Source organism: Tympanuchus pallidicinctus, unplaced genomic scaffold (assembly GCF_026119805.1).
Source record: "Tympanuchus pallidicinctus isolate F22 unplaced genomic scaffold, pur_lepc_1.0 scaffold8, whole genome shotgun sequence".
NCBI classification, from domain to species: domain Eukaryota; kingdom Metazoa; phylum Chordata; class Aves; order Galliformes; family Phasianidae; genus Tympanuchus; species Tympanuchus pallidicinctus.
This window is the reverse complement of record NW_026294802.1, coordinates 53946028-53972889: the sequence shown is the minus strand read 5'-3', so window position 1 is coordinate 53972889 and position 26862 is coordinate 53946028. Positions and strand designations below refer to the sequence as shown.

The following is a 26862-nucleotide window of genomic DNA, read 5'->3' as shown; positions in this document are numbered from 1 at the left end:
GTGTCCTCACTGCAGCACGCTGCTGGTGCTGGCACCCCTCACTGGAATACGTGAGGAGTTGGGAGCCCCTTCTTCCCCTCCTCTTTATCTAGTGAGGATGTATCAAGCTGTAGCCCAACATGCAGTATGAACCAGTATGGCACCAAGGCAGAACACCGCCCTTGCTCAAGGCTTTTTCTGCTTTGCAAAAATATTTGCAGCCTCTCTCTGGACATTCCCCATCCTCCATTGGTGACCTCGTCCCGACCTTCGCTCACAATTCCCAAGTGCTGCACTCCATTTAGTTTGGAGCCTCTTTGTGTTTCTCTTGCATCCCCGCCAAACTGCGCTGGCGTGTGGAATCTCTCATTCATTCTTCTCTTGAATAAAAGCAGACAGAGGGCTGCATGAGGCTGAGCGCAGTGCCTGCACCTCCCCCAGGCACCACCCCCATGCAGATGTGGGGCTGGGGGCTCAGCGCTCACAGGTGGGTGGTCACATCTTTCCATCTCATCTCCCTTTCATCTCTTCTCATTCCGGGCTAAAGTCTCCTATTGATCTATCTTGTCTCTGTTGGTACAAAGTGCTTCTCATCCCCACGGCCATCCCTCTGCCCTCTGGGGAGGGGAACCAGAACTGCTGTGCATTTCCCTGTGGTGTCACAGCCGCTCCCAATGTTCTGTTTGTTTTTCTGACCACCACTGGCAGTCAGCTGCTGGCTCTGTGCAGTTATCTGCGGTGTCTTTGTCTCTTTTCTGACTGCTAAATAAGCAGCCCTTCTTCTGCTTGTGCAGGACAGTGATTTTTTTTTCTCTCTCCCTTCTGTATTAGCCGACATTTACTGATGCTAATTTTCACCTGGCATTTAATCATCAGATCACACGGATCCTCCATCACCTTTTCACAGTCACATTTTGGCCCGACCACGCTGTGTAATTTGGAGTCGTCACCACTGCTCCTGAACTTACAGAGCAGCGATGAGCCCTGTGGGGCCCCAGGAACAACGTTTGCCTCTGCGTTGCCCTTCTGTTTGCTCCCTGTCTGCTGCCGACAGCCATCCCCCCACCTCAGCCCACGGCTGTGTCTGGCAGGTGGGCTGACAGCCCGCCTCATGGGGCTCATTTCTGCAGTCTTTGTATCCCGACTGTGAAAAGACTCTTCCTCCTCCCACGCCTCCCTATTATTTTCTGCTCTAATAGAAGAGATCGTGCTGCAGGGGTCTGGAGCTCCGAGAAGTTTCTTCTCCCTTTTTGTTCCTGATGCTTGTAGCAGGTTGGGGCTGTGCAGGGGGGAGAATTTTACCCAGCAGATCGTTAGCAAGAATTAGCAGTGCCCTGATCTTACGCACTTTTTACTTTACTTTACAACACTTTAATTTGTGTTGTGAGTCTGCAAAGTGTTGGGCATCATTGAGTTTGGCAGAGCAACACAACGGCTGGGTGGGGGATGCTGTGCTGGGGACCCCAGAGGAACCCTCTGCTGATGGGAATTGTGGTTCTGGTGGTTTCTCAGCTCAGAAATCCCAGCGGGACCAATGCGGCCTTGTGGCACAGCAGCTCCTTCCTTCCTGCATTGCCCATCCTTGTTGCTGGATCTCTTGAGTTTTGGGGAGGATTCTGCTTTTAGGGGAACTTGTGTGGGCTTCCAGGGCACCTTGCAAAGTGCTGAGGACAAAAGGCCACGTCCTTGCTGAGAAGAGCCAAACTCGGGGATCCCCAGCTCGGAGCTCACACGGGAGGATGCTGCTTAATGGTATAATTAATCCATACATAGCTCCAGGGATTGCTGGGTCAGTGGTTTCCCAGCAAGGTCAGTGGCCTCAGCCCTCAAAATGGCTGCATTTTGGTTAATTCCCCCCCCAGGAGCTGTTCCCAGCAGGGAGGGTTGGGCTGAATGGCAGCGCTGGGTCTGGGCTCCGCCTGTTCTCCCCTCCTCTTTAGATGGATTCGGCCCCTGGAGCACAGGGAGGTGTTGGAGGGGTCCTGGGCTCTGTGGGGGCTATAGGGAAATGGGGCCATGTGCTGCCCTGGGAGCGAACACCCAGCTCATTTGCATTCTATTTGCATATTTGCACAATGAACCAAACTGGCTGCAAATGAACCGCTGTGCCTCGTTGCCTGGCTGTGCTCTGCCAGGTTTGGCTGCCGTTGGCTTTGCTGTGGGGTGCTGCTCTGGGGGGACTCAGCAGCATTTTGGCTGTCTGCTCCCAGATCCCTTCTCTGCCCTGGGTGCTGCTCCTATCCTCATCCCCTCTTTGCAATTCCTCTCCGTTCTCTTGTTTCTGACTTTGCCCAGCAGTGCCCCGTGCCCGGCCCAGCAGGGACCTGTGGGTGCCATGTGTGGTGCTCACAAAAAACCAAAAATCCACAGAGTTTAGGGGTGCCTTGAAGCTGCAGGGCCAGGGAGCCGGAGCCTTGTTCCCTACACCAGGCACTGCAAACACTGCTTTTGGTTTTGCTATTGGCATTGCTTAATATTGCCAAGCAAAGACGAGGATGTCTCAAAGAGCTCTTTGCCAGAGGCCAGCAGTCAGGAGATGGTTTTGAGTTGTAGCAGGTCTGCACGGCATCTTAGCTGAAGGATGGGCTCTGAGCCCTTGGCACCTGCCTCCCCCTGTTCCTCGCCTGCCCACCTGCTTCCTTCTGCCTCCTCTGGGCAGTTGGGTGTCCCACTCTGTCACGGCTGAAGGATGGGATGTGCAGTGCCAGAAGCAAAACACCAAGACTTGCTGTGCAGGTGTGTCCTGTTCGTCCCCTCTCCAGCACGGTGCGTGCTGCCCTGTGGCAGTGAAGGGAACGGGAGCAGAGTGGTCAGGAGGGCTCCTGGGATCCATCACTGCTGGATGCACAACAGGAGATGAGAGATGCATCCATTCCTCAGTCTCGCTTCGGTGGTGTGGCAGCCAGGAAGGAGGGAGCACGGCTCAACTGCCAGCAGCAGTGCTGGGGTGGTGCAGGATCAGATCCTCCCCCCAAAAATTGTTTAGGATTTGCAGCCTCTTGGGGGGGGGTGGGGGGTGGGCATCAGCCTGAACTGTTTATGTGCATCTTTGCTGGGAGCTCTTGCTCTCTGGGAAAAAAAAGGAATGAAAAGCCTTCATAGTGGGTTTGGGCTTCAGGGAGCTTTGTCCTTCTGTGCACACTGTGTGCATGCATCAGAGCAGAAGGGAATGGGGTATGTGGCTCTGAATTGCTAATATGGGGTTGTCTAATAGGAAAAATGACTCTGGACCTGGAAGGTACAATTTATACTTTTGTCTTCTAGAAAATAGCATTGCCAGCAGGGAGGATGCTGATGGAGTTGTGCACTGACTCACGCTTCCTGTTAGTTTGCAAAGTGCAATACACAAAAAAGCTAAATTTTCTGCAAGGCCTGTGGAGCTAAATTGCCTCCGCATGCCGAAAGCGAAGCAATAGAGGGATTTGTCAGAGGTCTGAGCAGTTCTACATGGATGTTCTGGGCAACTGATGGGGATTTGTGAGATGCAAATGTGGATGCAAGAGCTTAATCAGGGCGATCGAGCACCTCACGCCTTGCACAAACTTGTTAGTTCATCACTGCTGGTCTGTGGGACTGCCCCCAGTAAATGCTGATTCTGAATGTTTTAGCACGAGGGAGAGGGCAGGCTGTGCTCATGCATCCTGCAGCATTTTTGTTTCTCATTGATTACTTGTAAGGTTGGCACCATTCTCACTGCAGTGACTTATGGCTTGGTTCAGAGCCCCGCACTTAGAGGCGACGTTTGAGATGTTGAATGTAGGGGGGAGGGAAGCCCTGCCAAGCTGCTGCCTGTTCCCTTCCCTGGCAAAAGGCTCCTGGCTCAGAGATGGTGCCCACGCACTCCTGGTGCATTCAGGCCATGCAGAGACCCCACAGCGATGTCACTCAGATGGAAGGAAAAAAGAGAGGGGGTATGACAACTGTAACCCAGTAACCATGAAAGGTGTAGGAGGAGAAGCAAATAAATGATGGTTATATGTATTTTATTAAATATGGAAAGTGAAAGGTCAGAATTTCCTGTGTGGCTGCGTTCATTGGCAGCAGCTGAGCTCACCTTCACAAGAGCTCCAAGCTGGGAGCTTGGCAACCCCCATGGCAGCTGTGGGATCTCACTCTTCTTGAAGGGAGTGGGGGGAGGTGGGGATGGGCCCCTTCTAAAGGGAGAATTGAGGCCCAGTGAGTTCCCATGTGAAAGTCTTTGGCTGCAGGGCCGAGGATGGTTGCTCTGAGGTGGAGGTGCTGCTGGGAGATTGGAGCTCCTGATGGTGGTCCCTGCAGGACATGGGCCCTGTGGGATGGGCAGCATGCAGGGCTGTGGGATCTGCCTACAGCTCTGGGCTGTTTGCTGGTTGTTCACGGTCCAATACAGGAAGCTGCTCTGTAGTTTCTGTCTTGCATAGCATGCATGGGAGCATGAGAGGAACCTGAGTTGTGTTCTCCCTCGTTGTTGACATGTAGAGTCAAAAGCAGCAAGAAAATCCTAAAACGCACTGTGATCAGCTGCCGGCCCTGAGGTGCTCTCTGAGGCTGAGCTTCCCCTGGTGCCTGTGCATCCCAGCAGTTTGTTGGGCAGCTGTGGGGCTCTCGCTGCTCTTCTGCATATGCTTTCAATCCCTGGGGAGCGTGCTGCTGGCAGAAGAGCTTTCCTGGGAACACAGCAAGGGATGAAGGGGACGGCAAGCAGCCCGTGCATACAGCACTGATGGAGGAAAACCACAGCTGGCAGCGCGGAGACTCCTGGTGGAGCGTGCTGCTGTGGGCGGTTGTGTTTGCTGGAGCAGTGCTGTGATCGTGCTGGGCTACAGGTGAATGATAGGGGGATCAGGGGGGAGGTCTTGTGTAGGTCACACTGTGCGATCCCAGTCTCTGTGTTCCCAGCAGCTGGGTGTCCCCTATGGTGCTGATTGCTGCGGCGAGCGGCCAAAGGGGGGGAGAGAGACTGGCAACAGAGATGGAGCACAGCAGTGCTGAGCTTTCTGTATGACTGTAGTTGTAGATGGTTCTGGAGGAAGGGAAGGATGGCAAGATAAAAATAAAGCTGCTGTCCTGTATTTAGCTATAAGCCACGTTGGGATTCTCTTTTTTTTTCCTGGTAGTATTTGAAGACTATGCAATAAGAAATCTTGTTCATGAATTTTTTATTTTGTACCACTACTGCTTGAAAGAACAGTCTGTGTTGCTGTGGCACTTCTGTAGCTCAGAATCCCTGTGTCTGGGCAGGGGGGATGGATCTCTGTGCCGATGTGAGGAAATGAGTGCAGTGCAGATAGCACTTCTTCTTGAGGTGTGGATGTGCGACGTGTCTTACAGTCGCTGTGTGAGAAAGGCATCTTCATCCAACAGGTGCACGCAGCATTTGTCTTGCTCAGCCTTCATCTGAAGCCAGAATAAATAAATGTGCCAAATTTTAAAAATTCTGAATGATTTTCATATGTGAAACTAAGAAAGAACGTGTTCAAAATGTAGCTGTGACTGTGGATGAGAGGAAAACTCGGTTGCAAATATGGAGCAGCAATGATGCTTCTGGGGTTTGTGATACCACTGGGTCTTACAGAGTTTTCTTAGCACTAATAAAGGATATTGGCAAATATTTGCTCTGCTTTGTGCATTTGATGCAGGATCTGAGACCAGGAGAGATGGATTACTTGGGCTTGAAAAGAATGTGGTGAAGGTTAGAGAAACAATCAAACACAAGCCTGCTGTAGTGACATAGAGATGACTGCACCCTCAGCTCTCGGTGGGTGCAGAGTAGCTGAGCCCTGCCTGCCCAGACCTCAGTCCATGTTGGCACCCTGCAGTGTCCACTTGCTGCAGAGCTGCCCTGTCCACGTGGCAGCTGTTGTGACCGTGCTGTGCAGCCCCATCTTTCTGCTTCTCCCCTGGGAAACGAAGCGACATGCTCCTTTAAACAGGCACTTAATGATCACAGGAGATTGCTGTCTGTGACATTCCCTTCAAATGCAACGATAATTGCCCTCAATCGGAGTTGAACACTTGGTTCCCCATTTTCAATTATGAGGTATAACAGGAGAGTGGGTGATTGAGTGATTTGTCCTATTTATTATTTTTTCTCTCCCTGGAAGTTCTGTTTTTAAGGTGCTGTCCTACAATAAATCCGGGCCTGGCCTGTGCTGGAGGAATTCTTTTGGCGTATCTTATAGTTAAGCTCAAAGAGGGCAGACTTAATTGTGGCTTTGTGATTAGATTAATGTTAGATCCTCCTTTGCAATGCGAGCTGGAGATGGTTGGATAACTTCTGTGCTGAGATCAATCGAACCAGAGGGAGTCCTTGAGTTGGCAGCAGTTTGTCCCGATTTCTCTGTAAGACCGAATTTTGGATCAATTTTTGTCTTAGAATAACCTGTCTGAATCCTGAGGCCCTGCACAGATGCGTTACTCAGCACTGGGCCTTGGCTGCAGTGTGCATATGGTAGCTAAAAGGGCTTGGAAAGCTCTGGGGGTACAGAATTAAGTGGCAAAAAAACATCAGTGAAAATGATCTGAAGCGTTGGGAAAGCTGTGCTGCCTTCTGGGGCTGTGTTCAGCAGAAATTTTGCATGCTGGTTGCTCTTCCAGAAACTCACCAACTGCAGCTCATTGGGGCACTGGAACCTGTTCAGCTGAGAATTTATGTACAGGGCTTCCAGTTGTTAAAGGGAGAAGAGAATCCAAGGAGCCTGTGATCACATCTCTGAGCCTGCAGCAGAAAGTTAACTGTCTGCTTGTTGCTCGTTTAGTGTTAAACTACTGGAAGCTTTTCCTTCTTTCTTCCTTCTGTGCATAGCTTGTACACCACGTACAAGAGATGGGGAGGTGGGTCTTGGAGAGGCTTTGGGTGAGACCCTGGGAAATGCCCTGGGCAGCAGCTGGACCCTTTCAGCTATTTGTCTGCCTCACACTTCAAGCTTACAAGTGAGGGGCAAATGATCAGCGTGCTGCAGAGGTGCCACATTTCCTCTTTTATGTTCTCCCTCTCTGTCCCACTTTACACAAAGGGCATATGAAGTTGGAGTTATTCTTGTGGCACAGATTAATTTGAAATTGAAGCCAGGACCCAAAGGATCAGGACCGGTGATTTTTGCCTTGTGTGCCTCGTATGCTGGCTTTACAGCACTGCCTTGATTTGTTGCCTTGTGAAATCAGCATAACTCTCATCAGCTGTAATTAGCAGCTCTAGCTGACATGGGGAGCAGTATATTAGCTATGTTCTTGTTGACAAATGTGGTTTGGAGAGCGAAGACAAGCTCTCAGCAATTGATGGCTTGAGAGTCGGCTGAGTTCCATCTCCTTTCTGCGTGGCCGGGCAGACTGAGTGTAGATGACCACACACTGCCCTCTGTGTTTGAACCATCACTTTGGATCTCTCCCAGGCATTGTGATCTCCTGCACCTTCGATCAGAGGCATCAACAACCAAAGGATGGGTGATAAATCCACCCGGCCGTGACGCTTGGTGGCTGGATGGGTAACTGACTCATCAGCTTTCACGGTTTCTCATTTAATATGGAACTGTCCAGATGATTTAAGTGCCAGCAGCCTGGTGAGGAGGCAGTGCCTCTGCCTCCAGTAGTGTTGTGGATCCGTCTCCCTGCCTCTCCACCACCCGTACTTTTCTTTGTGGGGGGAGTGAAGGGGGAGGAGGGATGGATCTGGCTTTGCTTGTCAGCTGTAGCTCTTCCCTACGAGCGGTTTTATTTCCTCCTGACGACTAGGGTTTTCCATTGGCTCCCCTTGCTCTCCGTTGTTTCTGTGCCGAGGAGCGAATGTCCTGTGTTCAGCGCTGCCCTGTGCAGCGAGCTGTGCCCTTCGCTGCGCTCCGCCCGCCCGCCTGAGGACGGCAGAGCCCCGGGGCGCCCCGCGCCACCCATGCCCCCGGGAGGACCGCTCTGCCGGGGGGGCCCGGCCGCCTGCCCCGCAATGTAATTGCAGCAGCCGGGCCGCGAGCTGCTCTCGGCGCGGGGCCGCGGTTCGGGGCTGAGCGGGGCCGGCCCCGGAGGAGGTGCCGGGTCGGGGGCGGGCTGAGGGGGGTGGGCAGGGCAGGGCACAGCACCCCTCTCACTGCCGCTGCCCCCTCTCTCTCGCAGGCTCTCGTCGCCCGGCGGCTGCGGCGGCGGGGACGGCGAGGGGAGCCGCAAGAGCGGGGTCATTCTGGACATCGCCTCCCTGAAGATGACGGAGCTGGAGTCCGAGGTGCTGCCCTTGCCTCCCCGATACCGCTTCCGTGACTTACTGCTGGGAGATCAGACCTTCCAGAGCGACGACAGGTTGGGGGGCAGCGCGAGGGGCACGGGAGCGGGACGAAAGGGAGAGCACGCACGCAAACACGCACCGGGCGGGGTGGGAAAGCACGTACCTGGGGATAAAGGTAACCCGGGCCGGGGCCAAACGTACCCCAGGGGAGGGGGGGCACAGAGCCCGGCCCTGGGGGTGCGCAGCTGGGCGGGGGGCGCGGAGCGGACGGCGGGAGCTCTCCGCGGTGCTGAACGCCTCGGGGCGCGGAGCTCTCCGCGGTGCTGACGGCCTGGTCGCACCGGGCCAACCAAGGCTGCCACGTGCGGGCGTGCTGTGTGAGGGGAGCCGGGGGGTGCTGGTGCTGCTGGGCATTGGGAGTTGTGGGTACAGCAGGCCGGCAGATGCGGGGGTTTGTGGGAGTACCACTAAGGGGTGGCGACGAGTGAAAAGAGAGTGCTTTCTGTGAGATGAGCGGGGTAGAGATGGTGAGGTGAGGGGCCGGTGTATTTCCCTGGTAAGCCATGGTCAGAATGTGACGTGAGTGCATACCTTTATATCAGAAGTAGGGCTCAGCCAGCCTGTTCTCAGAAGATGTCTTTGCAGCACAGAATGCTGATGCTAGCCGAGTGATTAAAGATCTGCTGTGGTTGTGGCACAACTCTCCTTTTCCTTGGCTGGCAAGGATTTGTTATTAAGTTGATTGAGCTAAAGCAAAGGAAGGAATGTCTTGAGTTGCAAGTGAATTCTGTAAGGGGAGCGGTTAAACAAAGACAACAAGAACAGTTGTGGCTTCTAGTCCGTTTGTAACAAAAAGGAGCTACAGTACTTGTGGAGAGCCAGTAATATTGTCATCATTTTGTGCCAATGCATGATGTAAACAAGGAGAGCTGTAGCTCTCATTGAAAAAAAAAACCTTTCCATTGCTGCTGAGTTAGCTTTTGGTATGCACGTTTGGTAAAACTGTCACAATAGTTTCTTGCATCTGTGTTGAAAGGTGGTTTCTTCTTTCTGTGTGTGTACAGGTGTCAGACAAAACATGTGAATTTGGGTTTGAGAATGTGAGATTTATAAATATCTTAAATCAGAATTCTTGTCCTTAATGGCTGCATAAGAATTGATTTTCTTTTTCCCTCAAACATGAGTCTGTGATCCTCAGATTTTAAAAGCCTAGATTTCCTAATCAGGCATTTAAACACTGATATGGATTTCTGGCTCCAAATTAGAAGTTGAATGGAAATTTCTGCTGTAGAAAATATCTGGATTTCAGAATGGTTACAATATGGCTCATTTGGATAAGTTTTAATTTCAGATATTTGATAGCTTTAGTATTTAGTAATTTAAATGGAACTGAAATGCAGAAGATTACAATGGCAGATTGTGTTTTGTTTTTTTCTGCATTTCATTGGCATAACTCCTAATCTTCATTTTCATCTGGATTTGTGTGTTTCTGATTCACAGTCTCCTGATTTTTTTATTTTTTGTGTGGTGATACTTTGTGGTGCTTTGTTTTGGCAATTTCATTAGCGTTCCTTCTTAAGATATCTTTCTCTGGCTTTATGGGCTGTTATTTTAGCTGTTCTGGCTTCTCCTTTTGTTTGGAAAATAGGGGCAACTTCCCAACATGTTTGGGAATGCAGATCTGTGAGTGCACCTCTGCTGTTGACACGTAGTCTGCTTGGCCCCGCTGTGAGCGTGCCACTGCTGTGGGCTCTTGGCCATGTTACTGCGGGCCCTGTTTCAGACCAAGCCCTTAATGGCTCTGGATACTTACTGACGAGGCAAACTCCACAGTAGTTGTGACTGGTAAATTAGGCTGCTCCAAATGAGCTGAATAAGCAGCTGATTTAGGCTAGCAGAAGAAAAGCAGATGGCTTTTTTCCTGTGCTGTGCTTATAAATACTAAGCAGCTTAGAGCTGTGCTTTGAAGTGCTCTGTTATAGTACTGAGAAGAATGTGGTGGCTCACTGCTGAGGAAAAATTCCCTGCATGAGCAGTATGGGGAATTGTGACTGGAATAGAACCCTTTGGACTTACAGATGCAACACTGAAGGAGAACACCCACAGCACTAACTATCTCATTTCTTTATAAAGGCAATGCTAAAATCATTGGTCTCTCAAATATCTGCCTTTGAAAAATAGCCCCTTGAATAGCAGTATGGTGATGAAAGGGATGAGGTTTCCGGGGTCAGCAGAAGGTTGAAAGGATGGGATGCTTCTGAGGAATTAGAACCACTTCTGTTAGAGATTTATTAATCCATTCTCATCAGAGAGGATGCTAAGAAGACACCAGTCCCAGGCTGAGGTAAAAGAATGAGGTAATGCTGGAGCTTGATCTGATGAGAGCTTGCTGGAATAAGTGGGTAATTACAGGTCTGTGGTATGGCAGGAGGAGAGCTCACGTCCAGATAACCCAGAGAACTGGAAAAAACTGATCTGTGAATAGGCAGTGGAACACACGGCTCCTATTTTACTTCTGTATTTAGGTTGTGAGAGGTGAAGGTAGTCAATCTAACTAAGTAAGGTTGACTCTTTGGCAGGTAGAATGATGTGAAAATTAAAATAGTACTTAAAATGTTGTGTGTGGGATGTTAATAAATCAGCCAGGAAGCAAATACAAAAAGGCCGGCTGGAAGAAAAATGGGGGAGGAAAATGGATTTGTGCAACAGAGAGTGAAAAGCCTAATGACAAGCAAATCTAGAACTGACAAATGGAAATGTTCCTTCCAACATCTTCTTATTCATCTTTGGAACTCACTGCCTCGAGGCATCTGGAAGAGTTTGGGCTTAGCTGTATTTACATGTAGTGCAGCTGTATTTAAATGCTGTGCTTGGCATTTTTGCTGGGCAGGTCATTTAAATTACAGGAATGGGATCAACTGTCGTTCAGTTCTGAATCTCCAGAGGACACAAAATGCTGACTGGAGGCAGATATCTGACTCATGGGAGCTGCAAGGTGACTTCTCTGGGGACGTTTCTCTTTGGGAACCTAGAAGTTGTGTTGCTGTTGTAAGTCCTATCTGGTTTAGGAGTTTCTTTCCCTTGTTTTAGAAGGTTCCATCAATGTCAAAGACAAAGAGATTGGTTCTGTTATGGCACGATCGCATTTCTTATCTCACCGGTGTTTGACTGTTGCGGATGTATTTATGGTGTTGAGCCTGCATCAAAAAGAAAGTGCAGCACTGGGGGAACAAACACTGCTTTCCCAGGCTGCCCTGTCGCATACTTGGCACACGACTCCTCCAGTTATGGAAATCCTTTGTGCTTTGGTAATTGAGTGTAGGAGCACGGCCAAGGGGTGTTACTGGAAAGGAGAAGCAGCTGAATGGTGCACCCCATTGGTGCCACGAGTTTGGGCTTCTTCTGCAAGGAGGGCTTCTGTTCTTAAAGTGAGACTTTGTGGTCTTTGTGATTAAAGGCAGCTGAAAAAGCACATCTGCCGAACTGATAAATATTGTTTTATACTCCAAACTGTGACATCCCTTTGATCGTCGCAGTCCTGACTGCGGCGTTTTTTGATCTCCTGCTTTCTCTTTTCTCGGGCAGTGCTGACAACTGGGTTGGGATGTGCATAAAAAAAGCCCATAAATAAAATTAAACTGCATCTCCAGTTTAATGGAGATGCAGCACCATTAGGAACTTATTTGGTGCCTAATTTAAATGGTCTGAATACTGTCCAGAAATTCACCGTCACAAGCCACAGTCCTATTTACAGCAGCAAGAATTAATGGACATCACTTTGATTAAGTGCGTTTTCTGAAGCTAATTATCAGCAAAGACTCATTTGATGTGTGACATTGCTTGGAGAAACTGCTCATGCAGAGGAACTCAGCAACACGCATTGCACGACCAGGAAAAGAGAGGGTTGTAATAACTAGGGTGTTGTTTCTGCTTACCAGTTAGATGGATGTTGGAAGTTTCTTTGTCTGTTAACTGACATCTGTTCTTTGTCTCTTAAATTTGTCACTAGACAGTGGCTGTAAATCACAGGTTAGATTATACTTAGCACAAGAAAACATTAGTGCTGACATATCAGACTTACAGGATTTTCTCCTTGTAGTTTATTGCTGGTACACCCAAAGTGACAACCTCACCAGATGCATCATTACATTAATGACAGTGCACACCATTCTCTGTCTTTCTTTCAGATTCCTTCAGTATGTCTACAGCTGAGTCTCCCCTTCTTTGCCATTTGATTTGATGAGTAATTTCTCTCCTTTTATTCATATGATGCAGATGGTAATTGAAAAATCCCTGTTTGTACCCAGAAGTGAAAAACGTTCGTTTCTGCGGTGGTGAAGTAATGGTCAAAAAGTGACTGCAGTGTCAGTTCAGTCTGTAGCATCTCTGTCTGGATCTGGATTTAGGAGATCTGGCTCTGATGCTCCTCTGTGCCAGAAAATTCCACCAGCTAATGCTGCCCATTTCCCAACAGTTTCATCACGGCTTGGGAAAGAAGGCTGAGGGCGCTTGTTGTCTAATGCCCAACTTCATCAATATGTCTGTGTTAAGACCCAATTTTCCACCAGCTCTGTGTGCAGAGTCTCACAAGGGGTGACTCAGTCTCGCTTGTGATACCCGAGCCTTGCTCCAAATTAAGTAATAAATAACACTGGGGAAGATGGTGGCATCCAGACCAGAAATATAAGTGACCGCGTGACCACTTGAGTTGAATTGCAGCTTCTCTGCTTTTACCACCTGATGGAGCAAAACCAAAACATCTGTTGATTGCGTTAAGCTATTTTTCTGAGTCAACACATCATCAGAAAGTTTGGGTCTGATGCTACCCAAGCAAATATCTGCTCCTGGAAGCCAAGCCAGCTTCAACCATGATGCCACTCCCAGTCCAGCCCAATGCTCACTGCACTGCACGGCTCTGGCTCCTGAGCAACTTCCAGCACTGCTTGGGAATGTGGGAAATGGCAAGGCTGGCAGCAGGGTGAGGTGGGCAGGGGACAAAGCCTGCTTTAGCTGTGTCAAAGTACACACCTCGGCTTTGCTTTCCCATCAAGACTGTGGACAAGACTGAGTCCAGTCCCCAGGCAGCATCCAAACCATTGGAGATGCTGCCTATGCTGTTGGGTTCTGGGCCAATTCCAGCAGGAAATAGCATCCAGGTCACCGGTCATCTGCAGGGCAGGACCTTGGGCAGCAAAAAGCCCTTGGGACAGGGCATGGCATGCTTAGATCTGCCACTAGTTTTTGTCTTGTGCTGGAAGTGTGGTCAAGGTGCACAGTTTTCCTCCTGTTGTAGGTTTTCTTTTAATGATGCACAGCATTCTTAATTGCATTTTGCTTTTTCAGTTGTTCTGAAAGGCTGTAGTGATGATTACTTACAGGGTGTCTTAATAAATGTGCTGTTGGGCATTTCTTAAAATTGAACTTTCCTCATACTCATTGACGTGCTGTAGAGTGTTCATCTGAAGGCAGGGATGGCTGGACATGAGCAGGAAAATCAGTAGAGTTATGAAAGTAATAGAGTGAGAGAAGAAATACACTTCTCTTATAATTAGATCAATTATTTTATAAGCAAAATATCATTACTCTTTTCAGGGATATTACTTTTGCTGTCAGCAATGGGCTCTTGCTGGCAATAAACACGAGCGCAGAGAGCAGGCGGGTGGAAGGCGTCCCTGGGGTGATGCAGTACGTACAGCAGTGCCATGGTGGGAAGGAAGAGCAACATTGATTTTCAGTTATTTAGCACAAGTTAACGCTGCAGGCTCAGATTTCCATCCCTCCCTGGTGTATTTTCTTGGTTTATTTACTTTCACTTTGGTTTCTGTTCAATTCATTGGGAGGATGGGCTTGAAACGGAAAGCGTCATGTTTTAAGTTACCTGGAAGTATCTTGGATCTGTTTCACACGAGGGAAGCATCAAGAATATGAGGCCATGTCCACAGATATGGGAAAGAAATGATGCTGTTTGCCATCACAGCAAAGCCCTGTGTCTGCAGAGGTGAAGGAGAGGGCTGCCTTTGGCATTGCTGGTGGGAGGTCAGGCTGAGCCCAGGGCTGTCACAGCTGCCACAAGGATGGTGTGATAAACAGCTTGGCAGCTGGAGCTGTAATCACAGAGAACGCTTTACATTTTTTTCTGCTGTGCTTTCCCACTGCTCCCATCACAGTTGCATCTCTGTTCCCGAGGGAAACAACTCACTGCCATTCTGAAGGTGGTGCTCGCTCCTTTCCCTCAGCACCCTCTGCTCAGTGACAGCATGCAGAGCCCCAGAGCTCAGGCTCTGCCTTGGGTTTGTGATGCTCGACCCGTGGCTCTCCCATAGACCCTTGTGTGGGCATGGTAAAATGGATCAGATGTGGATTTATGGAGAAATTGGCTAGAAAATCCCCGTGTAAGATTCTCAGAGCATCTCAGAGACTTCATTTTGGGTTAGGCAGCGCAGCACGTGGGTTTAGAGAGAAATAATTTGGTTTGAAGCATTTGTTTACTATTTTTAGCTCTGCTTATCAAAAGCAAAGTGAGCACATTGCCTGCTGAGACCCCGCAGCTAGCGCAGATTTCCTTGCCATGCCGCATTTGCCTCTGCTCTGTTGGCACCAGCTTGGTTCTGTAGCAAGATTACTGGTATTAATTTGCAAAGAAAATGCTTCATGTTCACGAGCTGGGCTGGCAGCTCTGTTAACAGGTCATGCAGGCACTGTGCAAATGTTTGCCCTACATGAAGGCTTGGCCATGCAGGTACAGGGCAGCACCAGCCCAGGAGCTGCCAAGGCTGGAAGTTTCTTCTCTGGTTGCTCTATGACTTTGCTGGATTATTGCAGTAGCAAATCTTTTATTCTGCCTTGCATTATTTGAGACAATAAATGGTAATGAAGGAGCTGGTGGTGATGGAGTTGAAATAAAGGGATTAAGTGCTGCTTTGGCAGGTAGACTGTGGACCTGAGTGCTTTACCAGTAGATCAAATTAAAAATAAAAAAAAAAAAAGAGCAAACAATAATAACAAAAATAACAGCACAATTCCCAGATCTCTCAGACTCAGAAAAATTGCCTCTTTGAGCAGGAAGGCTGTGATATTGGATCAAGGAAGGATTTGCACCAGCTGCGTGCTTTTCAGGCATGCTATAGAGTTCTTTTCTGTTCTAAAGGCTCCCTCAGGATGGTGATGGTGCTCTCTGCCAGGGCACCCACAGCTTCTGGAGGAACTACAGGAGCTCCCTGTGCTCATAGCGGAGCCACCACTGCACGCTCAGTGCCTCTGCCTCCGGGAGCTGGACAGCCCGGTTTTCTTTGATCCCTTACTCCGAGGGGTGATCTGCGGGTTTTACTGACTCTCAGATGGGGCATAAGAATGATATTTTATGAATGGAAGTTTCAGAATTGTGCCATCTTGCAGAGCAGTTGCTCGGCTTTTTTTTCCAAGCCCAGCATTTGGGGAACGCAAGTTTCTGCAGCAGGGTTTTTTGCCGCATAGATATCTCCTGATGGTGGACACGCTTTCCCTTGTGTTTTTCTGCGCTGCTCCCGTTGAATTGACTCCCACTGAGGACGGATCGAGCAGCCCCTGGCCCCGCTCCTTTCCCTTCTTGCTGCTCACAGCGGCCGTGTGTGTCAGCGCGCCGGGAGTTCGGCCTGGTGCGCGCTTTGCTGCGGGACCGAAAGATTTCGGGGCAGCGCACAGCGAGCTGCCGGAGCGCGGAGAGCGCGCACGGCTGGGTTCTGCCGCTGCTCTCTCCCGATGTTGTGGCAGAGCCCTCTGGAGGACGGCGCAAACGCGGCTCCCGTTGGACCCACCTCCCCAGGCCTCGCCGGCACTGGGTTTGCATTGATCCCGCAGGACCTGTCGCCGTCGATTCTCCTCGATTCTCCCCACAGCTTTGTGCGCAGCGGGCGGAGCAGCGCTGCATCCGCTGTCGGGAGTTGAGGGTGTTCTGAACGCGGCGGTGTGAGAGCCCGCCGTGCTGTGGGCAGGAGAGGCGTCGCTGAGGAACGCGCCTTCCTATCAGGGAGCGGAAAATACCGAGCTTGCGAGGAAGGCAGGCGTGCCAAAGACGGGCGGCTTTCTGGTCCAGGTGGAGAGCGTTGTGTGACAGCAGCCGGCACTCATGCTATGTGCTGTACAAAAATCTGACACAGCAGATGCTAAATATACATGCATCTTTTTCAAAGCTGAAGTACTTTCTGCATTGTCTAAAACTTTTCCCTTCCCTGTGTATGTGACTGCAATTGGGAGCAGGGAGAGCTGTGCAGATCTGAAGGAACTCATTTTCCCAGCACCCGTGTGTCAATGTGAAGTGTATCATCACAGCTGGGCTGATTGCTCCGTATGGGAGCATTGCTTGAAAAGAGTCAAGTTCCATAAAATGGCTAGTCATTGCCTGTGAGAAGAGAGTTTAATTGAGATGATTGCAACGCATGCTGGTGCGCTGGTTTAGCTCAATGTTTATAATGCACAGTCACACTGTTTGTTCAAGGCAAGAGGAAAGAGCTTTGGGAGTTGCTTGCATTTCTCAGCGAGAACTTGCAGCTGGTCTCTGGGAAGGCATTCCTTCAGCAAAGCTATTTAGTCACCGCTTTAAGCTTGGGCTGTGAAGACGAGTGTGCTTCACTGCAGTGTGATGCAGTTCCACCCACGCTGCTGACGGCAGAGGACTCCTCTGGCACTTCAGTTCCCAATTCGGGTGACTTTGGATTGGTTTTCCCAGTCTGGCACAGGGACACATGCTGCCTGACGTGCTCACACGGATGTGCACGGCTGTGCTCGCCCACCAGCTGGCATGCAGGGAGAGAAGGGTGAACTTTCCTGTCCCTTCTTGTCTCAAACTCATTGCTGCCCATATGTGTGCCTTCAGTTCCAGCTGGGTGCATTGGCACCAGGGGGCATTCCCTTGAGGAGAAAGGATGTACGGTGTCCTCTGGGCTGGGCTGGTCCTCATTCTGCTGCTGTGAGCTGGGGGGCTCTGCTGTGGGAAGCAGTAACCTGCAGGGCACTGGGAGCATGATGTGGTGAGGGATGGGGCACAGAAAACCACGAGGTCCAGGAGGCCCCTGCAGATCTGCACCCGGCAGCTGTTCCTCTTTGCCTGTCTCCAAAGTGCTTTTACAGCTCAGCACTTCCACTTGGCTTGGGCTGTTCTCACAGGGTCTGCCCAGTGCTGGTGGAGAGGCTTATTGCCAGCAGCCATTGTGCTAACACTGAGAAGGAGAACAACTTCTAGCTAGTGCAATTTGTAAATATTTACTCTTCTTTTTCAGAGTACACCAAACACAGAGATACCCAATGCTGCAAAGACCCCCCCTCCATCTCATTACTTCTGTGTGTAGGGAGCTCTGTGCAATTTGTGCTGATGCTTCTCGCTGCCAACAGCTCACAAGGAACCAACCTGTCTTCTCCTCTGAATGCCTTGGTGCCGATTCCTGCTTTTGGCTGTGTGCAAACAGGGAGCCCCCGTGGTCAGAGCACATTGTGGCAGAGCATGGTGTGCACTATTGACTGGCAGCAGGATGTCCTCGGTGCAGTTAAAATAAGAAATGCACTTGGAGATCGGTGGTGTGGTGCAACCCTTGTTCCTGTCCTTCCCACGCAGCCTGGTGAGGCGCAGAACTCCATGGAGTTCATGGCTCATTTCTGCAGCATGCTGTCTGTATGTACGGGGAGTTGCCATTTTCCCTTTCTTATATAATGTATCATAAAATGAATGGTGGGAAGAGGGAAATGTCTGGGAAATGGTACATAGAACAATCCAGAGAGCCCGGGGGCAGAGGGGGCCCTTATTACCATGAGACACAGCTGATGGAGTCCCAGGGCCTGAGTTTCTCCTTTGATGATCCGTCTAAAAAACTTCAAAGAAGATTTCCAGTTGCTAAAATTCTCCACATTTTTTAGCAGAAACTTAAGGCCATTTAGTCAGCAAACACTATTTTGCAATTGAAAAGATAATTTAATTAGAATTTTAATGGCTTAATTACAAAGTGGCTGGGAAATAAAGGTCACGCAGGAGCAGCTCAAAGCTGGTGTTAGAGATGTCCTCTATGTGGGATGTGGCCACGGGGGCAGCTGTGGTGCTGTGGGATGTGTGTGGGGCATTGAATGCACGCAGCACAGAGTTCATTATAATGGGAGGCCACCAAGTGTGGCTAATGGCAGGTGCTGTGCCTGTGCTCCCAGAGCTTTCTGTGCATCCCTGTGGTGCACTGAGGCTTTATCACTGCTCCCATTAAATGCCAGGGCTGGTAGCCACCCTGCTACGTGCTCACCTGGGAAGTGGCCCAGCTGGCTTTGTGCTCTCTGCAGAGTTTTCATGCTTTGCTAGCAGGTATATATTTAGATTTTACCCGGGGGCTTTTAATTTCCTCTCTGACTTGAGCAGCACTGACAGGTACACCAATATGTGCCCTTTTTCCTCTGGAGGTTTTAACCTGGCATCAGCTCTGCTAGGAAAATGTGAGAAGAGACCACAAGTCACTGTTGGGCTCCGGGGTGTCATTGCTCCACTCCTGGGCACGTAAAGCACACCGTGGAGAGAAGAGCCCGGAGCCGGCGGCTCTGCAGAGTCATTTATTCAGCATCCCTCCGTGTCTGCTCTATTTCTTCAGCCGACAGCCTCTGCTGGTTCTGCAGCTTTCGTGCTCGGCGCTGACGAGCCACACTTAGGGAGGTAAAAATGGGTTTGCAAAGGCTGTGATGACAGTTCTGGGATTCGGCGCACGCAGTGCTCACGGCCCCACGTTACATAAATGCGGCTCTGCGGGCACCGTGGCCCCCAGGGGGGACAGGGCTGAGGGATGGGGAAGGGGACAAAGAGCAGGGGCCATCCCTCAGCCCGTCATGGAGCTGCGCAGCCGCGCAGTGCTGGAGGTGCCGTGTTCTACGTGTGAACACCCTGGGATTGGCAGTGCTGGAAATGTTAATGCAGGGATGTGGGGAAGGGAAATCGGGGGCTCTTTTGCCACCAGACTCATTGTCTCCCTCGGTGCTTTTGCAGCCTGCCTGAATGCTCGCTGCGTTTTCTTACTTTACATAATTTTTCCATTTGTCTCCAGCAGCCCGGCTCTTCAAAGGCTCCCTTCTATTTCCAGCTCTCTTGCTGCTGCTATAAATGCTCTCCTCCATGTTTTCTGAATGCTCTTTCCTCCCTAAAGCCGCAGTGCTCCAGTTTATTACAGCACTCTCTCATGCTCAGCAGACGCTGCACTGCCAGGTAGTGGCTACGTGAAGCTCCTCTGGGGACTCTGCAGTTGCCAAAGGACCAAAAAGGGAATGAATTGCAGGCAGCAGCTCTACTCATGTCATACAAACCCTCTGGGTGCCTTTGGGTGCCCACTGCCTGGGATGGGAGCAGGTGTCCGACAGTTTTGGTGGCTGCACAAAGATGTGTAACCCCTGGTGCTCTGCTCCAGGCTGACAACCATTGGGTTTCTCTGCACCCTGAGCCCAATGAAGCAGAATCTGGCCCCATGGGTCGGGCTGGGGGTGACTTCCTTCTCAAAAGATATGGCCATGGAGCATTCCTGCAGTGAATGTTGTGCTCCAGTGTGGGTTCTTGAACCCACTTGGTTGCTGCTTTTGGCTGTAGTCTCTGAGCTGTGCTGCCATCCTGGCAGCTGCTGTGATGACAGAAATCCCTGCGGTTTGTGAACTTTTCCTGAAATGCTTTTAATGACAGCTTAATAACAACACTTAGCACTTTGTACAGAGCGTCTCAGCCCTGGTGCTTAAATGCTTTGCTGAGAAGGATAAGGACCATTATCCCCCATACTCTCTGGAAGGGGGGAATAGCTGGATTTTATTTGTGAGAATAATTATAACGAGTGGAATTAATCTACTTTTTGTATGAATGGCATTGCTTTTAAGAATACAAAGGTCAGGAAAGCATCTCAGATAGAAAAGAGAGTGTGTGGTGGTATAGGTCCATCCAGCCACTTCTCAGGGAGCGCCTCAAGGTCCTGTTGTGCACAGTAATCAAACCTGACAAGCAGTGCATGGAGAGGCCAGAAAGCAGAAGAGGTGAATGCAAGGCAGTGCACTCACTGATGGTGTGCTGGGTGTTGGTGAGCAGGCACTGCTTTTGCCCTGATCCCACTGTTGCTTGTCTTTCTGCTCACTCCCAGTCTTGGCCTGCTGCTGCACTATGCAGGAAGCAGAGGCACTGGGATAAGTGCTGGTTTCTTGGGCTCCAGGAGTCCATGATCTGAGTGAAGCCATAGAAGGGCACTGTAGGTTGGGTTTTCTTCTCTCATCTCTGGCCTGCTGGGCTCTCTTCTGTTCAGAGCACAGCTTCGCAGGGGCTTGGCTTCCTGCCCTATGATTTCTTCAAACCCAGGAAAATGGGGTTTGTTTGGGCTGGGACCTCTTGGTGTGACAGCAATACAAATGCAGGGCTATAATTCCTCAGTGCACTGCGAATGTGGGGGAAGAGCTGCAGAAGTGCTTTGTGCTGTCGCTGCCCTGCTGTGCACAGCCTGGTGCTGCTGGTCTGTTCCTAGGGATGCCAGGTCATGGATTCACCTCAAATGAGCCAAAGTCCTGGGGAAGCCCGCAGTGCCTCTGCACTCTGCTGTTCTGTGTTGAGGGGACTGCAGCAGAGGGACAGTGGGAGCATGGGGTGCAGAGCTCGGTGTGCTGAATGCTGCCTGTGTGCTGCAACCAGCTCCTGCCTCCTCCTAGCCCTGCAGGGAGGTGTAGTAGTTTGTCTCTGAGTCCTGGTGCTCACTGAGCACTCCTCACCCAGAAAGCTCTCCATCCCTGTGTGCTGGGAGGGCTCCCTCACCTCAAAGATGGCAGTGGGATGGAGAGAGGTTCTTCAATTGGTCGATACAAGCTCTATTTTCTAAGCCTAATTATTAGTAAGCGTGGACATCCTTGATGTCCAGAGAGGATTCCTGAGAATCTCTTGTACATACCAATGTCTCTGCAGTTCTGATGTAATCGATGTATTGATGTTGCATTTCCTCCTATAAGAGCTGAAGCTCTTTGGCTTCATCCTTACCAGTAAGTACATCTCCACCTACTGCTGGATAGTTGGAAATCTGCACAGGAGGATCTGCCTTTGGGCTGGTGTGGTGCTGGGGAGCTGCTGGGGGCTCTCGGGAAGGTGCTGGGCTCCCTGCCTGCAGGAGGAGGAGCACCGGCACCCTGCAGGATGGAAGGGATGCATCCTACATAGGGAGAGAAAAGGAAGCATCAACACTTGCCTTTTTTTTTTTGCCATTTTTTTTCTTTTTGACAAATTTGTTGCTTTAACCGAACCAAATGTCAAAGGAAAAACTGTCCTAGCGAGGAAGAAAAAGCTCAGTCTTCTGCAGTTTTAATTTCCTCTGGGACATCAGAAAAATTTGGTGAACAGAATAGAACAAAATCTCAGAACCTCCTGGAAAAAGCTGATGTTTGCAGCAGGCTATTGAAGAGAAGGGCTGGTGGCAGAGCAAAGCGGTGCTGCTCCGTGCAGCCCCCAGCTGGTTGGCACTAACTCTGGCAACCTTGGGATATCACAGGGTTTGGAAAGCTGTTTGCAGACTGTGGGAATGCGGGGCATCCCCTGGGGACAAATGAGCAGGTCTGATCCATGTTTGCTTCTTGAGAAACTCTTCAGACAATGGCTTGGCCACGTGGAATTGGTGGTGTCTGTCCCTGTATTGGTAGTGCTCTGAAGTTTTCCTAAGGGATGATGCCATGCTGTTAAATTTGTAGGGTCCTTGAAATGCCGTTGTTGCTGTGTCTGCTGAGGAGTTTGTGGCAGTGGAAGGATGGCATGGAGCATGGCTGTCACTTGGCCTGGGACGTGGAGGGATGGCAGGGGCAGGTGGCTCTACAGCCCTTGGGAACTGCTGGAGGTACAATGAGAGCCAGGCAGATCTCTCAGCCCCATGGTTGTCTCTGGAGAGATGTTGGTGCAGCCCTGAGCATGGAGACTTTGGGCAAAACGTGCACTCCTTTTCTTACCTCATGTGGCTGCCAAAAGTACCTGCACACAGTTGATGCTGCTCACGACATGCAAGGCTTTGAGAAGTGTTCAGTCAGCGTTTCTTACAGAAAGCTCTGTGTGCAGCTGCTTCTGGGTCTGATCTCAGCATTGTAGGTTGATTTGCTGGAAGAATTTGAAAGAAAAAACCAACCTTTTTGATTCATCAACTTCTTACAGTGGGTTATAGCGTGCTTTATCATTAATGGGTTGGATCAGCACGTAAAAGGAGTTTTGGCAGTCAGGATTGAAAGCTAGCTAGATGAAAGGAAAATATTCCATGATGCAGGTACTGTGGATCCAGTTAAGACTAATGAGAAATCTGCTTTGTTCTAAATGATATTTTCAGAAAGATTGTTATGACAGCAATGGCTGCTGAGCAACCCTGAGCCATTTCTCTCCCCTCCCGTACAATGGTCTCTGCATAATGCAGGCACTGAAATGAGGGATCAGCAGTTTGTAATGGGTTCTCAGACTGAAATTAAGCGTTGATTTCCTAGCTCACAGCCAGATGTTTGGCACTCATTTAGCAGACAAATATTTCTGGGCCAGAGCAATTTTTATTTGGACTCTGAAGTCGTGGATGCTGTGTTCTGTTGGCCTTCATTCTCTGCATCCCCAAGGAGGAATGCACTGCAAGCACGAGGGTTTGCTGCTCTCATTTGCCTTCTTGCACTGTGAGTGAAGCACAGACTGTCAGCACAGCGCTTCAGGTTACACTTTGCAGCCACTGCTCTTTCTAGGAACAGGCAACTTCCCAGCAAGAGCGAGCCTTCTGGACACACTCATTATGTGTGGAGTGATGCATTTTGGCTTCTGCATTGGTTGAGTTCTGGGTAAGCATATGACAGCCATAAACTGACATCATCGGCACTGGAGATCTGCAATTAGTCTGAAATGCATTTTGCTGAGTAACAGCCTTTTGCTCTGAGTTGCAGCAGAGCTGCTTTGCCCACCCAGTGCAACCAGTCCCTTGCCCTCTTACTGCCAGCAATCTGCTCTGCCAACAACTGGCATCTGAGAGCTTCATTTCGCTTTTTTCCTTGCGACAGCCTGGATTTTGGCTTCAGCTTCAGGTGACCTCTTTTCTCCCTTGGAAGGGAAATGCCTGGTGAAAGCAGCAGCCCTGCACTGGTTTCTTGTGACCTGCCTTGGTTCGGTCCCCTCTCTTCTGTCTTTGTGCCTTTGTTTGTGCTCAAGTTCTCCTGGAAGAGGTGCCTTCACATAGAGGCTCCCGCAGGTGGGAACTGAGTTTCTTGATGGGTTATTTTATGCATTGTTTTTGTCATGTGCTGTACAACAAAAGTACAGTAGGGGAGTCTCCATTTTCTGGTAAAACTCCCCAAGCGTTTCCCTAATACTTCTTTTGCTCAGTGCTGCTGCTTGATGGCATTACTGCTGAGATCATGATTTACGCGTAAGCCACTTTGTGCATCAAACATCTCCCCTGAAGTTAACATTCTTCTGGAATTAGCAATATAACATTTAGTTAGAATTTCTGAATCGTTTCCCAAGGGAGAGAGCTGACTACCCCAGCTCCAGTGATTCTTGTCCATCAGGGCTCCTCAGGCATGGGGCTGGTCCATGGGGCTGGTGGCAGCGATTACAGCTGGGCGTGGGAACGATGCCCCAGGGTGTGCAGATCCAGAGCAATAACTGGAGACAAGGCTGAAGCAAACCATGGAGCAGAGAGGAATGGCTCTGTTAGGAAACGAATGTATTGATCTGATGAATCATTTTGAGGCAAAAGGGGAAATTAAATGTGCTCAGAAAGCTGGCACACTCGTAAATGGGCTGCGGGTTTTTATCCATCTAACATTTCATGGGCTGCAGTAAAGCATGTCTTATGGTGAAATCCCATTAAGAAATTATACTCTGAGTAGGGAAACATGGATTTTGTTAACAGGGAACAGAGACTTGGTTTCTTTTCCTAGATCAGCTGTGGGGTGGTTTGAGGGCATTCTGTAGGGTGGTTTTGAGGTGTTCCATCAGGCGGAGTTGGGGTGCGGTGGGGTGGCTTTGAGATGCAGTTGGTGGGGTGTTTTTGGGGTGTTTTTGGGGTGGTTTTAGGGTGGTTTTGGGGTCCCTAGGGCCGTGAGGTAATGGCGGCCGCCTCTGTCCGTGGTGCTGAGCTGCCGTTCCTGCGACCCTCGGGTCTCCACGTGCTCTGGCACCACCGCATCCCGCAGCGATGATCCTTGTTGGGTGCTGCCGTCGGGCACGAACAGAGCAGCCAGGGGCTGACAGCATCCCCAGAAAGATGGTAGGGTGCATGGCCCCATCTTTCGGTCCCACCTGCACACTGGGGGACACATGGAGTTATCTCCTGCTCGGGGCTTCTTTGGCCATGATGAATTCCCTGCTCTGTTTGGCACCTTGACAAATCGATGCCAAGAGTGTTGAGGGAACAGCAGTTTTGTGCTCACCTGAAGTGACAAGGCTGGGTGGTGTGAGGACGGGCTGTTTTGGCACAGCCAGGTGGGCAGGGATAGAGCACCAGGTGGTGGTGGCAGCTCAGAGTGAGGCAGCGATGAGTTCCCCTCTGCTTTTTTGCAGCGTTTGCATTCGGGAGGAGGCCTTGTTCTGCTGCTTTGTGTCCATGAGCCAAGCGTGCTGAGTCTGTTCCCTGGCATTCAGTCCGCACGCTGCTCTTTACACAGAGCGATAAGATGAAATAGCTTCCTCCCCCTCATGTTGCTACAGAAAAACAGGGATGGGGAAAAAATAATCCCTCATCCCTTGCCCTGCCTGTGGTGATAAGCATAATGCAAGCATTTGTTTTTTAAAGGAGGCAGCCAAGACAATTACATTATTTATTGAACAAAGCCGTTTTGGAGATTTCTGCACAGCGAAGGTTTTCTTAGTCATTTTGCACCAAATCCGTTGCAGCAGCAAGGCCAGAGAGTTTGCCTTGACTCCCCTCACTACCAAAATAAATGTGCAGGGCAGGATTGTTCCACTGAGCAGCCGCGAGTGGGGAGAAAGGAGAAGAAAGGAGATGGTATGTGCCGGCAGCTCTAAACTGAATGCAGTGAGGATTGCTATGTACGGGAGAGTTCAGGGGAGAAAGAGGAGGAAGTCACAGAGGCAGCCCAGGCTCGCAGGATGGCGAGAGCCAAGCTGAAGAATTCCCCTTCCGAGAGCAACTCACACGTGAAGACTGTCCCACCAGCAACGGCAGAAGATGTCCGTGGGGTGAGCCCCTTGCTGCCAGCACGGAGGATGGGCTCCCTGGGGAGCGATGTCGGACAGAGGTACTGCGGGGCTGCAGTGGTGCGTGGGCTTGGGAAGCAGAGGGGCACGCTTTGTCTTTTCAATAAGAGGGAGAGGATTCACGCCACCAGGGGCTGGAGGGGTGGCGGGTGAAATCCTTCTGACAGCTGTGTGTGGAAAAGCCATGCCAGCTCTGAAGTTCCATTATGAAACAGATAGCTGGAGCAGAAGAAAACCATATCCTTTGAATTTTTTGTAAGTATTCCTTGGTTGTTTTTTTTTCTGTAAATTTTTAAATTTTATTATTATTATTATTATTATTATTATTATTATTATTATTTGGTTTGCCAAAAGCATCTCTGAATGGCAGCCCTGAGACTGTAGGGCTGCTACATGATGCTGCTAACTTGTGCTGCACCTTCTCTGTGCGGTACGGCACCAAAGCTTATCTACACCACTAGCACCACAGAAAGCACTGTACATAAGCACCATGTTTGCACTGATGCTCGATCCCCCTTCTGAGGGATGATTTATTTACAACAGCAGAAAAAAAAAAAAAAAAAAGAAGGCTGCCCTAGGAAATGCTGCATCCTCTTTCCGCAAGCACACAGCTGATGCACAGGAGAAAAATGTGCTGTTTTTCAGGAGGATGGAAACAGTTTCACACTGCACTATGCTTCTGAAGAAGCTAGACCTCCTCATTAAGAAGAGGAAGCATGTGTCAGGAGTTCAGCTCTGGTTCTGTTTATTTTCTTTCTGTCATCTCTTCAGCATTTCAGCCCATCCATGCTCTCTTTCTTCTCAGCAAAATCTGCCTCACCTGTGACTGTGCTGTGTATCTCCTAGGATGCGATTTGGTGCTGTTTCTAGCTCTGGTTTCCAGTGCAAATTAGCACAGTAGGAAAGCTGCTGCTCGTGGTGAATTTTACTTGGCTGACTCCAGGCTTGCAGGAATTCACCACCTTGGCATCGGGACCTTCATGCAGCTCCCTGGTGGGCCAGGGGAGTGCAGGCAGCGGGCACAGCTGAGCAGTGTTGTGCCCATGGGGGAGGCAGGGAGGTGTGCGGAGGTGCTTTGGTCTCCAGGTCCGGGAAGCAGAGTCCCGGTGTGCCTGCAGAGCTCAGGTCTCCATGTGATGGATGATGGCACCATGGTTGGTCTTCCAGCAGGCGGACTCTTGGATCTTGTGAATCACTGCCTTCTGATTTCATGAGCTGGGGCTTACGGGTATGGAAGGCTGCATACGTATGGGAAGCTGCACATGGGCATTGGGCAGGTACCCTGCAACTCTATCCCTGAGCCTGGTGAGGTATCATAGAATCGTAGAATCACAAGGTTGGAAACGACCTATAAGATCATCTAGTCCAAGGAGGTGTCATCACGCTTTACTGAGCAATCTGCATCTCCTCTACTCCCTGGGCAGATTGGTTTGCTCTGGTTTTATGACTTGTTTTCAGAAGGATTGACCCATTCTGGGGACTGTGCTGTTAGCAGAGTCTTGGGGAGAGATTGCTTCCTTCC

General features: G+C 50.1%; 1 protein-coding gene across 13 annotated transcripts in view; it reads left to right on the top strand.

Annotated features, from left to right (window-relative positions):
* KCNT1 (potassium sodium-activated channel subfamily T member 1) overlaps window positions 1-26862 on the top strand; it is a 56371-nt gene that overhangs the window by 2834 nt on the left and 26675 nt on the right. For 9 of the 13 annotated variants that reach the window (XR_008202588.1, XR_008202590.1, XR_008202589.1 and 6 more), the window contains exon 2: window positions 8062-8241. Coding sequence is in view for 4 of the 13 variants with exons in the window: in XM_052667300.1 (XP_052523260.1) it covers window positions 8062-8241 (180 nt within the window). In the remaining 9 variants the exon portion in view is untranslated. Of the gene's footprint in view, window positions 1-8061; window positions 8242-24822; window positions 25382-26862 lie in introns of those variants that run through there. The other 4 variants (XR_008202591.1, XR_008202592.1, XM_052667302.1 and 1 more) reach the window with 4 other exon arrangements.